This window comes from Gossypium hirsutum, chromosome D11 (assembly GCF_007990345.1).
Source record: "Gossypium hirsutum isolate 1008001.06 chromosome D11, Gossypium_hirsutum_v2.1, whole genome shotgun sequence".
NCBI classification, from domain to species: Eukaryota; Viridiplantae; Streptophyta; class Magnoliopsida; order Malvales; family Malvaceae; genus Gossypium; species Gossypium hirsutum.
Genome location: NC_053447.1, coordinates 70,075,137 through 70,092,221, shown reverse-complemented (window position 1 = coordinate 70,092,221; position 17,085 = coordinate 70,075,137). Strand labels below are relative to the sequence as shown.

At 35.2% G+C, this 17,085-nt stretch overlaps 2 protein-coding genes across 2 annotated transcripts; both read left to right on the top strand.

The window, feature by feature from the left end:
- The first annotated feature begins 258 nt into the window (after nt 1-258).
- Nucleotides 259-14,468, top strand: LOC107925782 (uncharacterized). The gene is made up of 9 exons (XM_041104458.1): nt 259-1,518; nt 6,863-8,482; nt 9,337-9,624; nt 9,730-10,398; nt 10,831-10,895; nt 10,985-11,663; nt 11,812-12,312; nt 13,591-14,007; nt 14,460-14,468. The coding sequence occupies exons 1-9, from the start codon at nt 583-585 to the stop codon at nt 14,466-14,468; spliced, it is 5,184 nt and encodes a 1,727-aa protein (XP_040960392.1). The 5' UTR covers nt 259-582.
- Nucleotides 14,469-16,199: 1,731 nt separating this feature from the next.
- Nucleotides 16,200-16,754, top strand: LOC107925781 (uncharacterized). The gene has a single exon (XM_016856502.1). It carries the CDS (start codon nt 16,200-16,202, stop codon nt 16,752-16,754), a length of 555 nt encoding a protein of 184 aa, XP_016711991.1.
- The last annotated feature ends 331 nt before the right edge of the window (nt 16,755-17,085 follow it).

Below are 17,085 nucleotides of genomic sequence, written 5' to 3'. Positions count from 1 at the left end.
TTATATTCATAAGTTGGCAGTGACAATGATGAATAAATTCAAAACAAAGGCTACATCTAAGAAAACCTTGACGACTATTTACAATAATAATAATTCTTGAAGTTTTCTTCAAAAAAATAATAATAATTCTGGAAGTCATGGGTGACTTGTGGTAGACAAAATAATGGAGTTTCCTCATCAATTTCTTATCTCTCCTGTAAATAAATTTAAGATATTTACACATTCCTCTACTGCCTACCCATAACCCACATCTCTTTTCTCCTTTATTTTCTTATCTTAGCTACGTTTAGTCCTTCCTTCTACCTGATCCACAAAATAAACCCTTTCCACTACTTCAATCTTTGTTGCTTTCTTATTATACAATCCACACGGCAGTCTTGAAATTTGCTTGGAGTTTGTGACAACTGTTTCCATTTTCTTCACAATTTCATACCTCCATTGCTTTTTTTTTTTTTTAAAGAGCTGAGACTTTGTCTAACCTGATCTCATCATCCTTGTTTCCTTATTATTTGAATCTGTTTCTCCTCTGTTATTCTATCACTTACCCTTTGCTTAAGTACTTTTGAACCCCCCCACTTTTCAATGGAGATTACTATGGGCAGCGCTAGCAACCTTGTTACCGGTGTTGTCGGATACTTGTTCCAAAAACTCAAACGTAATTTCAGCTATGTTTGCCACCATAGAACAATGGTCTTGGATTTCGAGAATAAAGTTGACATGTTGAAAGACAGAAGAGACAGAGTGCTGCTAAACGTTGATGCTGCTCAAAAGAACGGCGAGACTATATACCCCGACGTCAAAAATTGGCTGATGAAAGTAGAGGACATGATCATTTCAGAGTTGAGCAAAGTGAAGGGTCTTGAAGACGAAGCGAAGAACAAGTGTTTTATCGGCTTGTGTCCTAATGTCAAGGCTCGCTATCAGCTTAGCAAGAAAGCAGAAGAAGATGCCGCTGCCGTTGATGAACTCCTCCAGCAAGGGGAGTTTGACGAAGTATCATATCGGGATGTTCCGCAGCCCATATTGTTTGTATCTCCTAAAGATTTTGAGGACTTTGATTCAAGAAGGCTGATGTTTAACAAAATCATGGAGGCGGTGAAAGATCATAATGTCAACATAATAGGAGTGCACGGAATGCCTGGTGTTGGCAAGACTACGCTTGTGAAAGAAGTTGTCAGACAAGTCAAAGAAGATAAGTTATTCGACTCGGTGGTTATGGCTGTTGTGACTCATACTCCTGGCGTCCAAAAAATTCAAGATCAAATTGCAGATATGTTGGGACTGAAATTTGAGGAGCAAAGTATGACTGGAAGAGCAAGTCGTTTGTGCGAAAGGTTGAAGAAAGAGAAGAAGATTCTTGTTGTTTTAGATGACATTTGGGCAAAATTAGACCTGATGGAAGTGGGGATTCCTTTGGGAGACGAGGATCAGGGATGCACCATACTGCTGACATCGAGAGATCTTAATGTTTTGAAGAAGGACATGGATGCTAAAAATGTTGTTCTAATAGGGTCGGAAGCGTGTAAATTATTGTACTAAAAAATCACACAAAGTTCAATTCCCAGGGAAGAGAGGTGGATCACAATGATCTCTTAAATACCAAGTCTTTCCTTAGTCAGAATATCCCTTCTATAGTAATTTAATAGCACAATTAAATACTACTATTATACCCTCAAATATTGAAAGAAAAATAGGACAAAAAAGAACACAAGAGTTTTAACGAGGTTCGGTAAATTATACCTACGTCCTCGGGCACTAACACCAGATGATAACTTTACTATCTCCAAAATATTACAAACAAATAGAATTCCTTAAGAATTCTCAAATGGGAGAAGAGAGAAAACTAAGAGAGAAAGATTGGTTGGGATGGTTGAAATGAGAAATGGTTAGGCCTATTTATAGTTGAGGTTCAGGGACTAACTTGAAAATGGCCTAAAAAATTAGGGACCAAAATTGCAATTATCCCATTCAACTTTAAACAACTTGCCTATCACTTTTTTCTTTCGGTGCCACTTGCACCTCCCATTTTTGACTTTTCAACCCCTTATTAATTTGACTTATCAACAATCTCCACCTTGAAGATTTGATTAGGATAATCACATCTTCACACACTTCCTTCAACTCCCCAAATTCGATAAAGCTATCTTTTGTAGTGCCTCCAAATGCGCTCTCGAGCGCCATACACCTAAAGGTGCTCAAATTCTCAGGATGTTAATCAAGTTCAAACAATGATTAAACTTGATTGTTGTTACCACCTTGGTCATCATATCTGCGGGATTATCTGCTGTCGGAATCTTCTGAAGTAGAATTTTTCCTTTTTCAAAGACTTCCCGCACAAAGTGATATCTTACGTCGATATGCTTGGTTCTTGAATGATAGACTTGATTTTTCGCTAAATGAATAGCGCTCTGACTGTCACAATATAAACTTATGTGACTTTGAACAACTCCTAAGTCTTTCAACAATCCATTAAGCCAAATAGCCTCCTAACAGCTTCTGTAACTGCCATATATTCTGCCTCTGTAGTAGACACAGCTACTGTAGACTGTAAGGTAGACTTCCAACTCACTGGGGCTTTCGCAAGAGTAAACAGATACCCCGTAGTTGAACGACGTTTATCTAAATCACCAGCAAAGTCAGAATCAACATATCCAACTACAAACTGACCAAGTGCTTCATCCTGTTCAAAAATTAAACCAACATCTACGGTTTTTCGAAGATACCGTAGAATCCATTTCACAGCTTGCCAATGTCCTTTTCCAGGATCATGCATATACCTGCTCACAACTCCAACAGCTTGTGAAATGTCAGGCCTCGTACACACCATCGCATACATCAAACTCCCAACTGCATTAGCATATGGGACTTTTGCCATATATTCTCTTTCTTCTTCAGTTTTCGGAGATAATTGAGCACTAAGTTTCAAATGAGAAGCAAGTGGGGTACTTACATGTTTTGTGTTTTCATTTACACCAAAACATTGTAATACCTTTTTCAGATATTGCTTCTGATTCAAACAAAGCTTGCCTCTCTGTCTATCTCTACTTATCTCCATGCCGAGAATCTTCTTGGCCTCACCTAGATCTTTCATCTCGAACTCTTGATTCAACTGAGCCTTCAGCTTATCTATCTCATTTTGGCTCTTCGAAGCGATTAACATATCATCAACATACAAGAGTAGATAAATGAAAGATCCGTCATGCAGCTTCTGCAAATATACACAATTGTCATATTTGCTTCTTGTGTACTTCTGCCTTCTCATAAAGCTATCAAATCGCTTGTACCACTGCCTCGGGGATTGCTTCAATCCATATAGCGATTTGTTAAGCTTACAAACCCAATTTCTACCACCAGCATCTGTGTATCCTTCTGGCTGAGTCATATAGATCTCCTCTTCTAACTCACCATGCAAGAAAGCCGTCTTAACATCAAGTTGAGCTAGCTCCAAATTCAACTGTGCTACCAAGGCCAACAAAATTCTAATGGAGGAATGCTTCACAACAGGGGAAAATACATCATTGTAGTCAATTCCCTCCTTCTGAGCGTAGCCTTTAGCTACCAATCTTGCCTTGTAGCGAATATCCTTCTTGCTAGGAGATCCATCTTTCTTTGCGAATACCCACTTGCATCCGATTGCCCTTTTACCTTTCGGTAATTGCGCCAACTCCCAAGTATTGTTCTTCCGGAGAGACTGCATTTCTTCATCCATGGCGCTTTTCCATTTATCACTTTCTAAGCTTTGCATTGCTTCTTGATAAGTGATAGGAATATCATCAACAACGGGAAGGGCGTAGGCCACCATATCAGTAAATCGAGCAGGTTTACGAATTTCTCTCTGTGGCCTTGCAACTGCAACTGGTTCTGGTGTACTTAGTGGTTCTTGGGTCAGAACCTCTTTAACCTCTAATTCCTCCATTGTGGCTGAAGAATTAGACTTATTAACTGGGCAAATCCCCATCTGCTCAAACTCCACCTGTTTTGGAGTACACTCCACCTGCTGTGGAGTATTGCTCGTCTGAATATCTTTATCTGCTACCTTTTTCAATGTGGCAGATTCATCAAAGGTAACATCTCTGCTATAGATCATTTTCTTTGTGCTTAAGCACCAAAGACGAAATCCCTTCACTCCAGAAGTGATTCCCATAAAGAGAGCTTTCTTTGCCCTCGGATCTAACTTTGACTCCTTCACATGGTAATATGCAGTGGTTCCAAACACATGTAAGGAATCATAATCTGTAGCCGGTTTTCCAGACCATACCTCCATAGGAGTTTTTCTTTCTAATGCAGATGATGGCAAACGATTAACAAGATGGCCAGCGTATGTCACAGCCTCAGCCCAAAATTGCTTGCCCAACCCAGCATTGGACAACATACATCGAACTTTCTCCAGCAATGTTCGATTCATACGCTCTGCCACTCCATTCTGTTGTGGTGTATCCCTAACTGTGAAGTGTCGAACAATACCATACTCTTGGCACACATCGTAGAACGGATCACTTTTATATTCCCCTCCATTGTCCGTCCTAAGCCGCTTGATTTTCTTGCCAGTCTGGTTTTCGATCATAGTTTTCCATTTAAGAAAAACTCCAAGCACTTCATCTTTAGTTTTCATGGTATACACCCAAACTCTTCTGGAAAAGTTATCAACAAAAGTAACAAAGTAGTGTTTTCCTCCCAACGAAGGTGTTTTGGAAGGCCCCCACACATCTGAGTGAATATATTCCAAAATACCTTTTGTATTATGGATAGCAGTGCCGAATTTCACTCTCTTTTGCTTTCCCAGAACACAATGCTCACAAAATTTTAATTTGCAAGCCTTTGCACCTTTCAACAATCCTTGCTTTGCCAGAATTTGCAAGGATTTTTCGCTGGCATGTCCCAACTTCATATGCCACAACTGCATTGAGTCCAAGTCTTTGTTACCGGAAGCTGCAGCGACTGCTCCAATAACTGTACTACCTTGGTAGTAATACAAGTTAATTTTCCTGATGCCCTTCAATATCACAAGTGCGCCAGATGTCACTTTCAAAACCCCATCTCTCATAGTAACAACTGAACCATTGGATTCCAAGGCTCCCAATGAGATGAGATTTTTCTTCAAACTGGGCACGTACCGAACATCAGTCAGAACTCTGGTTGATCCATCTTTATTCTTTAATTGGATTGAACCTATCCCAACAGTTTTACAGGCATTGTCATTGCCCATATAAACAACTCCTCCATTTAGTTCTACTAAATCAGAGAACCACTCCCGGTTAGGGGACATATGATAGGTACAACCCGAATCCAATATCCACTCATCTGAATGGAACGACGATGATGATGCAACCTGTGATAGTTCAGAGTCACTAGTATCATGCTTAGCAACACAAGCATCTACAGCAGCTTTTCCCTTATTCTTCAGCTTTGGACAATTTTTCTTCCAGTGGCCTTTCTCATGACAAAAAACACATTCATCTTTCCCGAGTCTGGACTTTGACTTTGATCTCCCCTTTTGAGTTTTCTTCCGAGTGTATGAACGACCTCGGACTACTAAAGCTTCTGTATCTCTGATTGAGTTTTTCTGTTTGTCCTTCTTTCTCTGTTCATAACTGTATAAGGCCGCACAGACTTCGCTCAGAGATATATCACTCCTGCCATGAAGTAGAGTAGTTTCTAGGAACTCAAACTCCTCAGGAAGTGACCCCAACAGCATCAAAGCCAAATCTTCATCTTTGAATGTCTCATCCATATTCAGCAAATCAGTGACTAACTGATTAAATTTGGTGATGTGATCATTCATTGTGGTACTTGGGACGTATGTGAAGCGAAACAGTCTTTTCTTCAAGTGGAGCTTATTTTGACTGTTTTTCTTCAAAAATTTTTCTTCAAGTGCCACCCACAACTTATTTGCAGAAGTCTCCTTTGAAAAAGCATACCTCTGCTCTCGAGAAAGGCATGATCGAATTGTGCCACATGCCAACCGATTGATCACCTTCCAATCTTTCTCCTGTACATCATCTGGTTTCTCTTCATCAATGGCAATGTCTAGACCCTGCTGAAAAAGGGCATCTAGAACCTCACTTTGCCACATACCAAAATGGCCTGTGCCATCAAAGATCTCCACGGCCAATCTTGCATTTGCAATTGTCGGTCTTGTCCACATGGACGATGTTGAAGCTCCTACACCGACCATTTTCTCCATAATCTTTCAATATACCTAAGGAAATCTTTTCTGATGTGGAAGATCAGTTTAAACTGCAACCACAGAGCATACTACGATTAACCTTCGGCTCTTGATACCACTTGTTGTTCTAATAGGGTCGGAAGCGTGTAAATTATTGTACTAAAAAATCACACAAAGTTCAATTCCCAGGGAAGAGAGGTGGATCACAATGATCTCTTAAATACCAAGTCTTTCCTTAGTCAGAATATCCCTTCTATAGTAATTTAATAGCACAATTAAATACTACTATTATACCCTCAAATATTGAAAGAAAAATAGGACAAAAAAGAACACAAGAGTTTTAACGAGGTTCGGTAAATTATACCTACGTCCTCGGGCACTAACACCAGATGATAACTTTACTATCTCCAAAATATTACAAACAAATAGAATTCCTTAAGAATTCTCAAATGGGAGAAGAGAGAAAACTAAGAGAGAAAGATTGGTTGGGATGGTTGAAATGAGAAATGGTTAGGCCTATTTATAGTTGAGGTTCAGGGACTAACTTGAAAATGGCCTAAAAAATTAGGGACCAAAATTGCAATTATCCCATTCAACTTTAAACAACTTGCCTATCACTTTTTTCTTTCGGTGCCACTTGCACCTCCCATTTTTGACTTTTCAACCCCTTATTAATTTGACTTATCAACAAAAAAGAGTTTTCCAATCGGCGTTTTAGAACAAGAAGAAGCCTGGCATTTCTTCAAGAAGATTATAGGGGATGGTGTTGAAAGTTCTGACTTGTTGCCTATAGCAACTGAGGTAGCTAAAAAATGTGGTGGTCTACCAATTGCCATTAGAACACTTGCGACGTCTTTGAGAAATGAACCACCATTTGTATGGGAGGATGCTCTGCGACAACTAAGCAAGCCATCGTCGAGCAACTTCGCAGGAGTACCAGCAACTGTATATTCAACTATAGAGTGGAGTTACGATCGTTTACAAAGCGAAGACCATAAACAGACTTTCCTACTTTGCAGTCTATTGGGTCATAATGTTCTGCTTGATTCGTTGCTTGCGTTTGCAATGGGGTTAGGGTTATTTCATGGTGTCAGCACAATTAAAGAAACAAGGAACAAACTGTTGACAGTGGTGAGTGATCTCAAAGCCTCTTGTTTGTTACTTGATGGTAATACAAATTTGCACTTTGATATGCATGATCTTATTTCTGATGTGGCCGTGTCAATCGCTTCTAAAGGAAAGCCTGTGTTTGTTTTAAGACGCAAACATGATTTGAATGATTGGCCCGATGATGAAACAATGAAAGAGTGCGACAAAATATTATGTGGTGGTATCAGCGAGCTTCCTGATCAGTTGAATTGCCCCAAACTTACTTTTTTAAGTATGGGTAGGAAGGATCCTTGGATGAAAATACCAACAAACTTTTTTAAGGAAACGAAATATCTTAAAGTCTTAATTTTGAGTGGCATGAACTTAGCTTCATCAATTTCTTTGCCAGGAAGCCTTCGAGCACTATGCTTGAGTAATTGTGTGTTGGGAGATATAGCCTTTGTTGGAGAGCTCAAGAATCTGGAAATTCTTAAGATTACGAGGTCTGATATTGAAATGCTACCCAAGGAAATAGGACAACTGACTAAGCTAAAGCTGTTAGATTTACGTTATTGTTCCAAACTCAGAAGAATTCCACCTGGTGTCTTGTGTGAATTTTCTAGATTAGAAGAATTGTATATGGATAAAAGTTATGAATGGGGAGCAGGGGGACACTCCAGCCTGCAAAGCAGTTCTAGTCTTGCTGAGTTAAATGTTTTGTCATGTTTAACTGCTTTAGAAACTCATATCCCTAATGCCAAGATTATTCCCGAAGACTTCTCCTTTGAAAAGCTGCAAAGATACATTATTTTCATCGGAGAAGCATCGGATTGGTATTGGAATGGGGATTGGAAATGGGGTTGGGTTCGTGAATACTCCAGAACGCTAAAGGTTAACCTACAGACCAGCATTAGGTTTCTTAATAATGGAGTCAAAGTTTTATTGAAGAAAGCTGAAAATTTATATATAGATGAAGTGAAAGATGTGGAGATTTTGTTACATGAATCAGAAGTTGGGAATTATTTTCAGCAATTGAAGAATCTGCATATCCAAAATGGTGAGAAGGTCCAATATATCCTTAAATATAGTGCTGGTGTTCAGAAAATTGAATTTCTTCAACTCGAGTCACTGACGCTGCAGGGTCTACCGAATCTCATTGGCTTTTGCTCCAAAAAAGAAGGTTCAACTTCCATATCTCCCCAAGAAATTGCCCTTTTCAAGCAAAAGGTATTTAAATATTTTTGTTCTTCATCAGTGCATCAGTGCATGCATTTCCCAACGCTTTTCTTTTATACAATAATAGCTTTTGTCTATATTGAATGCCAATTAATTCTCACGCATATATAAATATTTTCCTCGAACAAAAAATATGTTATATTGAAAACTACAATCATAAATTTTAAAAAAAAATTAGTTTCCCTTTAATAGCATTTAAAAAAACTATTTTTTAATATATTTTTTAAAAAACTAATTTAAAAATTAAACAAGTATCTAACAAGAAATTTAACAACCACTCTATTTAAGTCAAGATTCTAGGATGAATTTTTTTAAAATAATCTTTTCATCAACTCTAATTACATACCTCTCCACTACACTTACAATTTTTATAATGTTTTGTGTAATTATAGAATTAAAGAAAACATTATTCAATTATACAAAATAATATTGAGTTACACAAATTATTTCAATTTTTGTAATATATTGTGTAATCATAACTACACAAAATATTATTCAATTACACAAAACATTATCCAATTAATCAATTATTACAAATCACTTAATATTTTGTATAAACTAAATTATATATATTTATAATATTTTGTGTAGCATTAAAGGTAATTGAAATTCAAAATAAAGAGCTTTTTTTGAATTTGCCTAGTAGATTTGGCAAGTAAACAAGTGCTTGTGTGCAGATATTGTTTCCTAAGCTGGAGAAATTGAAATTATCCTCAATTGGCATTGAAAGAATATGGAGTCCCCAAGCGTTTTGTTCAACTCAAAATTTGACAAGTTTGATCATTCAGAGTTGCGACAACTTAAAGTATGTCTTATCCGACTCCATGCCTGAATATTTGTGGCAGCTCAAATGCTTGGAAATTAGTGAATGCAAGTGCATACAGGAGATAATATCAACGGATAAGATAATCCAAGAAACATTCAAAAATAGAGCTCTAATCCGCTTCCCTCGATTGAACTTCCTCAAATTGAAGGGTCTTCCGAAGCTCATCGGATTTTGCCATGAAGATTATACTGTTGAATTCTCAACCTTGACAATTCTTGAGATAGAAAATTGTCCAGAATTGAAGGAATTCATCCATAATTCTACGAGTAAAGATATCCATACCCATGGAGTTTTGCTCAATTATAAGGTGCTCTTTTAGTAAAGCACATTTTTCTTTTTTCTATTACCCTTTTTGTTGTTATATTTAACTCTATTAATCATTGCTTCCATTGGCATGAATAATGATTTGTAGGTGGCTTTTCCCAACTTGGAGGAAATCACAATCTCCCATTTGAGAAATGCAAAAAGGATATGGTACAGCCAATTTCATATGAATTCCTTTCATATGAATATCTTTCCACCTTTCCTTTTGGGGGTTTTCCAAAGATTGGAGAAACTAATAGTGGCTGATTGTGCTTCACTAGAAGAAGTGTTCCAAATCCAAGTGCAAGGGTTAGATATTGAAGAAACATATGTGGTAAGCAGTCAATTAAGAGAAGTGAATCTCGTTCGCCTACCAAAGTTGAAGCATGTTTGGACCAAGTATCGTGAAGGAAATATTTCTTTTGAAAATCTGCAAATTGTATTTATTCTTGAATGTTGGAGCTTGAAAAGTTTGTTTCCATTTTCAATCGCCAAAGATCTTCAACAACTTGAAAGACTTGGTATTGGTGAGTGTGGGTTGGAGGAGATTGTTTCAAAAAATGTTGAAGTATCAGATGAACAAGAAATTTGGTTAGCATTTAATCAGTTGTTCTTCCTTGTGCTTGGGAATCTACCATACCTAACATGTTTCTACCCAGGAATGCACAGAACAACATGGCCTACATTAAAGAAATTGAGGATATACAACTGTAGAAGGATTAAGATATTTGGGCATGAAGAATCCCAAATTGGACAATCACTTTTCCTCATTGAAAAGGTATGGTTTGACACCCTTTTTTTAGCAAAGCTTAGAAATTGTATTTAAATCAATTTGTACCTCTCAATTAATACATCCAAATATTCATTTGAAAATGAAAAATACTTAAAATAATTTGCAATTTCATATTTTTCCCTATCTAACTTATAATCTCTAACAATTCTAAATTTTATTTCAGTAACCAATTCTTTGTAACTCTTTACCTATTTTTAAATTCTATTGCATTTTTTATAAAAAAAATCTGATATGCATATTTTTAATATAGAAATTAAAACTAAAAATACAAATCACTTCAAACTATTGATTTCATAGGTCATTTATGGGCTTATATTATGTGTTATAGCTAATCTTTTGTGTTAGGCCTTTCTATTTAAATGGAATTCTAAATCTAATACTCTACCGCACTCATTGTTCTTGCTTGTTTCTTCTTAGGTTATCCCCCAATTGGAGGAGGTTTCATTAAGACTTGGTGATATTGCGATGATAAGCGATGCTCAGTTTGAGGCCGACTTATTTTACAATATAAAATTTTTAGAATTTCTTGCGACTTTAATGTACCAACTATTTTCCCAATTTCTTTCCTTAGAAGGTTTTACAATTTGGAAGGGCTTGAGGTGGTTTCTTGCAATTTCAAAGAGCTAGCTTCATTCAAAAGCGATGCATGTGAAGATAAAGACATGATCATCACGATCCCAAAAATCAAGAAGTTGAAATTGAATGCAGTTAACAACATAAGACATATATGGAAGCAAGGCTCCCCGCTTGACCATATTTGTGCAAGTCTTGAATGTCTTGAACTTTGGCAGTGTCGCAATTTGAATAATTTAGGATTAGAACTTTCATTTTCTGAAAATCTTACAACTTTAGATGTCTTCAAATGTAATAAGATGTTAGAGCTGATAACATCTTCCAAAGCTCGAAGTTTGGTGTGCCTTGTTACAATGAGGATAAGAGAATGTGAAATGATGAGAGAAATAATTGCGAGCGACGAGAATGATACATCATATGAGATTGTTTTCAGAGCGTTGAAACATTTGGAGCTTCATTGTTTAGAAAGCCTCACTAGCTTTTGTTCAGGGAATTATACCTTACGGTTTCCATCCTTAGAAGAACTTACTTTGAGCCAGTGTCTTAAAATGAAGAACTTCAATCAAGGAGAGCTAATTACACCAAAACTGCATAACCGGCGGTCAACAATAACAGATTTTAAGGGACGTTGGGATGGTGACATCAAGGCCACAGTGGAGCAATTATACAAAGAGAAGGTACTGATTTAAAAATTCATTGAAAGATATATATATATATACACACATTTAATTCTGATTTGTGTAATTTATTTTCATAATAGCATTGTAGGGCCCTAGTTAAATATGTTAGTATGAAAGTTCGATTTTTTGATATGTTGCTGCTTAGGTTGGATATCGTGGTCTACAGCATTTGAAGTTTTCAAAGTTTCCAGAGCTGATAGACATATGGAGTAGAAATCCTCAAGAAATGTTGGATTTTACAATTCTTAAATTTGTGGAGGTTTGTGATTCCAACAATTTGAGATACATTTTTAACCTCTCAATGGCCTTCAGCCTGGGGCAACTCCGACAAATGGAAATCAAAAGATGCGGTAATTTGGAACAAGTCATCAAAGAAGAGGGTCCAATGGTTAAGGAAGCAATAACAGATAGTAGCAAGATTATTAGCATATTCCCTTGTCTACGATCCGTTACAGTGGAGTCTTGTCCAGATATGACAAGCTTTTACATGGGAAGTAAAGGTCTTGAATGTCCATCCTTGGTTGAAATTAAGGTAATTGGTTGTTCAAACATGACCACTTTTGTTTCTACATTTTCCAAAGACGAAGATAAAGAAGCAATAATTGGTGATGAAGTTGATAACGTTGCTACATTTTTCTCTGACAAGGTTAGGCTTATTTTATTGAATGAGTCTTCATTTATACATTTAATTTTCTTTTTATGTGGATGTGGTTCTTCACATCTCCAAATAATAGGAGGTTACAAAAATGAAAATGAATAATCATGTTCATATTATAGTTTGGTTTTTTTACACATGACACTCTCCAACTGAAGCATTTATCTACAATTTGGGTAAATTACTTTTTTTTCTCCTTCCCTTTTATTTTTTAAGTTATTCCATGCTTTTTATTCAATATTTTCTTTATAATTTTTATATGTAAAATATAAAGTTGATTTTAAATAAATTATCTCCTAATTTTTTAATTTTACTTAATTTAATTAACTTTTAATGTTATCATTTTAAAATTAATGGATATTAATTTTTTAAGCTTAAAATATAATTTTAAAAAAGACAAATATTAAGTTAAATTTATATTTTTAAATGCAATAAGAGTTAATTAGATTAACCGATTAAAGTAAGCAAAGATAAATATAAAATTACAAAAAATTGAATATTTATAATTTTGACATTAAAATAAATTAATTTATCAATATATATAAAATAAATAACTTGTAAGAAATCATTAATAATATTATTTAAATTATAATATATTAATATTAATATTCAAAGCATAATGAATTTTTGTATTAAGCTAATATTAAATATTTTTAAAAATTAAATATAGTAATATAATTTATTCTAAATTAATTAAATATTTTTTAAAAATTAATTACATTACTTTTCAATTTCTTAATAATTTTTGAAAGAACTCAATAAAAATTTTAAACAAAAACTAATGTTATAAAAAAAATTATAAATTTCATATACACACCCAACCCCTGCATCCCATGGGAATACAAACTATTTATATATATACATATATCAATGACTTATGAACTATGAAATTTACTTTTAATGAAGATTTTATAATAATTTAATTATGAAATTTGAACTCTTATTATATGGTATCTTATTTAGTATTAAATTTGAAATCCTACTATATTAATCAACCAGACAAAAGTATAATTCTTTTATGCATAATGTGTGTATTTCATTCACAATTTATCTAATAAATGAAATTTAAATTCAAAATTTCAAATTCATGTTACTTACATAGCATAACAATTCACTCATTAGGTTTAAACTTTGACTTAGTTGAATTATTAAAATATTATAAAGAAATTAAATTCTTGAGAATTAAAAATATAAATTTAAAATTTCCTCTTGTTGTAATATTTACCTCTTCTAATACTTGTTTTCATTGGCATGAATAATGCATTATAGGTTGCTTTTCCCAAGTTGGAGAAACTCACAATAATCGATTGTGCTTCTCTAGAAGAAGTGTTCCAACTCCAAATTCAAGGGTTAGATATTGAAGAGGCATGCATCGTGACGAGTAAATTAAGACAAGTGAAACTCTTTCGCTTGCAAAAGTTGAAGCATGTGTGGAACAAGGATACCAATAAAAATATTTCTTTTGAAAATCTTCAAGAAGTGCATGTTCAAGAATGTTGGAGTTTGAAAACTCTGTTTCCATTTTCAATGGCCAGAGATCTTCAACAACTCAAGAGTCTTATTGTTGATAGTTGTGGGGTGGAGGAGATTGTTTCAAAGACTACTGTTGAAGGATCGGACCAACATGAAACTTTGTTTGAATTTAATCAGTTATCTTTCCTTGCACTTTGGGCTTTACCAAGCCTCGTATGTTTCTACCCAGGAATACACAACATAAGGTGTCCTATGTTAAAAAAGGGGAGGACATATTGGCCAATGAAAATTACGATATTTGGGCAGGTAGTGTCACAACTGTTACTCATTAGAAAGGTACGTCTCTTCGCTCTTTCCTTACAAATAGTTTTATTTAAAGAGGGTTCATATGACTTTCTTCAATCATTTATTACATTTCAATCAAATACATTTAATTTTCATTTATTAAAATTTTTCATCCTAACAAAAATTTTGTCCCATCTTCATAAGTTATTACTGTATAATTTAAACAACAACGGAAACCCCAACTACATAACTCAAAAGGTGAGGTATTTTAAAGAAGTTCTTAAAAGGCAATTTCTTGTACAAGTACTGAATCTTGACTTTGAAGATTTGATGGTTTTATAATCTTGGGATTGTATTTCAAGCATTCTTTGTGTTTTCAGACAATTTGATCTCTGTTAACATGTAACATATATTAGCCTGCTTTATTATCCATAATGGTGATTCATGCACCATTTGCTTTACAAAGCTGAATATTAGGCATTAATTTTGGATTATTGATCTTTTAGGCAGTCAATATTATTTGGAACCCAAAATATTTCGATGCCTATAATATAACACCATTTTAGGGAGAAAATTTACCTTGGAGACGAGATTATTAAATTCATATCCGTTAGGTAGATATCAGAGAAAGTTGTGATTTTTTGTTTCATTATAACACTTTTTGCTATCTTTCCCGTTTCTCTTTTTCTACCCATCTTTTATCATACAAAATTTTGGCCAATGCTCCCAATCATACCATGATGGTTTATGGAATAAAAATAATTAGACCCAGCAAGAAACATAAAAAAAAATGGTAAATTATACCCGTGGTCAATAAATTATTAGTAAATTTACGTTCTGATCATTTAAACTTTTAAAATTTATAAAATGGTCACTAAACTATTCATTGAGCTGTTAAAACTTTTCTTTCTTTTTTTTAAAGTTCTCCTAGTAAGCTCCAAGTGACAATTCAACAATCAATATAGTAGATCAATACATATCGATGAGTGGAAAAACATACCTTAAACCCGAGTTAATTTGACGATCAATGTCAGAGATCAGAAAAGCGGTGCGAATAAAGAAGGTTATATGGCAGCGCTTTTAACAACCCAATAACTTAAATGAAAACTTTCGAATAATTTAGTATTTTTTTGTAACATTTTGAAATCAAATAATCAAAACGTAAATTATATGTGTTTTGATCATCAAATTATAAAAAAATTTAATTTTAATATTAACAATTTTGATCAATTTTGTTTTAGTCACACTTCCTTAAAATGTTAGAAAAATGATGACGTAATTTCAAACGTAATCAAACATAATTTCAGCTATGTTTGCCACCATAGAACAATGGTCTTGGGTTTCGAGAAGAAAGTTGAGGTGTTGAAAGACAGAAGAGACAGAATGCTACTAGACGTTGATGCTGCTCAAAAGAACGGCGAGACTATATACCCCGACGTCAACAATTGGCTGATGAAAGTCGAAAACATGATCATTTCAGAGTTGAACAAAGTGAAGGGTCTTGAAGACGAAGCAAAGAACAAATGTTTATCGGCTTGTGTCCTAATTTCAAGGCTTGCTATCAGCTTAGCAAGAAAGCAGGAGAAGATGCTGGTGCCGTTGATGAACTCCTCCAGCAAGGTGGATTTGACAGAATATCATATCTGGATGTCCCCCCGCCCATAGTGGTTGTACCTCCTAAAGATTATGAGGACTTTGATTCAAGAAAGCTGATGTTTAACAATATCATGGAGGCAGTGAAAGATCCTGTTGAGATCATGTGTTTACGATTGCTGCCATTTAATTTTTTTTGTTGCTAAGTTTGAATAATTCTCGTTGACTTTAGGAGCTTAGTTTTTGATTTGTTTGGTATATTGTTACCAGATTTTTAGCAGATTTTTAGAACCTTTTTTTTTCTATTTTAGTCTTGAACTTTTGTATCTTAAATTATTTTAGGAGCTTAGTTGAGGTGCAAATCAATTATTATTCCAGTCTTCAATTATTTTCTATCTTAAAACTTCCTTTCTCTTCTTTATGCTTCAAATCTCTCGATCAATCATTAAAGTTCGAGTTCTAATCACCAACAAAGTGGTATCGGATCTATTTTCTTGAGGGATTTGTGAGGTTATTTGCGTGTTAAGATGGAAGGAGGGTCCATTTTTTCAGTTGCTGCACCACCAATCTTCAATGGAGACAATTACCAGATGTGGGCAGTACGCATGGAGACTTACCTAGAGGCTTTGGATCTTTGGGAACCTGTAGAAGAGGATTACGAGGTCCCACCTCTTCTAGCAAATCCTACTGTGGCACAAATTAAAGCACAAAAGGAAAAGAAGACAAGGAAATCAAAGGCAAAAGCTTGCTTATTTGCAGCTGTGTCTCAAATGATTTTCAGACGAATAATGTCTCTGAAATCAGGAAAGGAAATATGGGATTACCTCAAGGCTGAATATGAAGGAGATGGGAGGATTCGTGGAATGAAAGTCCTGAATCTAATCAGGGATTTCGAGTTGCAGAAGATGAAGGAGTCTGAGTCAGTGAAAGAATATCCTGACAGACTTCTCAGCATTGCCACCAAGGTGAGATTGCTTGGTTCTGAGTTGAATGACTCTAGAATAGTAGAAAAGCTGTTGGTCACTGTTCTAAAGAAGTTTGAAGCCACCATTACTACTCTGGAAAACACCAAGGACCTATAAAAAATCTCTCTTGCAGAGCTCTTAAATGCTTTACAAGCACAAGAGCAAAGAAGATCCATGAGGCAAGAGGGAGTGATAGAAGGTGCCTTACTTGTCAAGCATCAAGACAACAACAGGTATAAAAAGAAGAAAAATTTTATGAACCAGTCGACGAGTGGAGAAAATTCATCAAACAATTATCAGAAGAGCAAAAAAGGAGGTGTCAAAAAATCCTACCCACCTTGTCACCATTGTGAGAAGAAAGGTCATCCACCATTCAAATGTTGGAAAAGACCTGACGCCAAATGCTCCAAATGCAATCAACTTGGACATGAAGCAATCATTTGCAAGA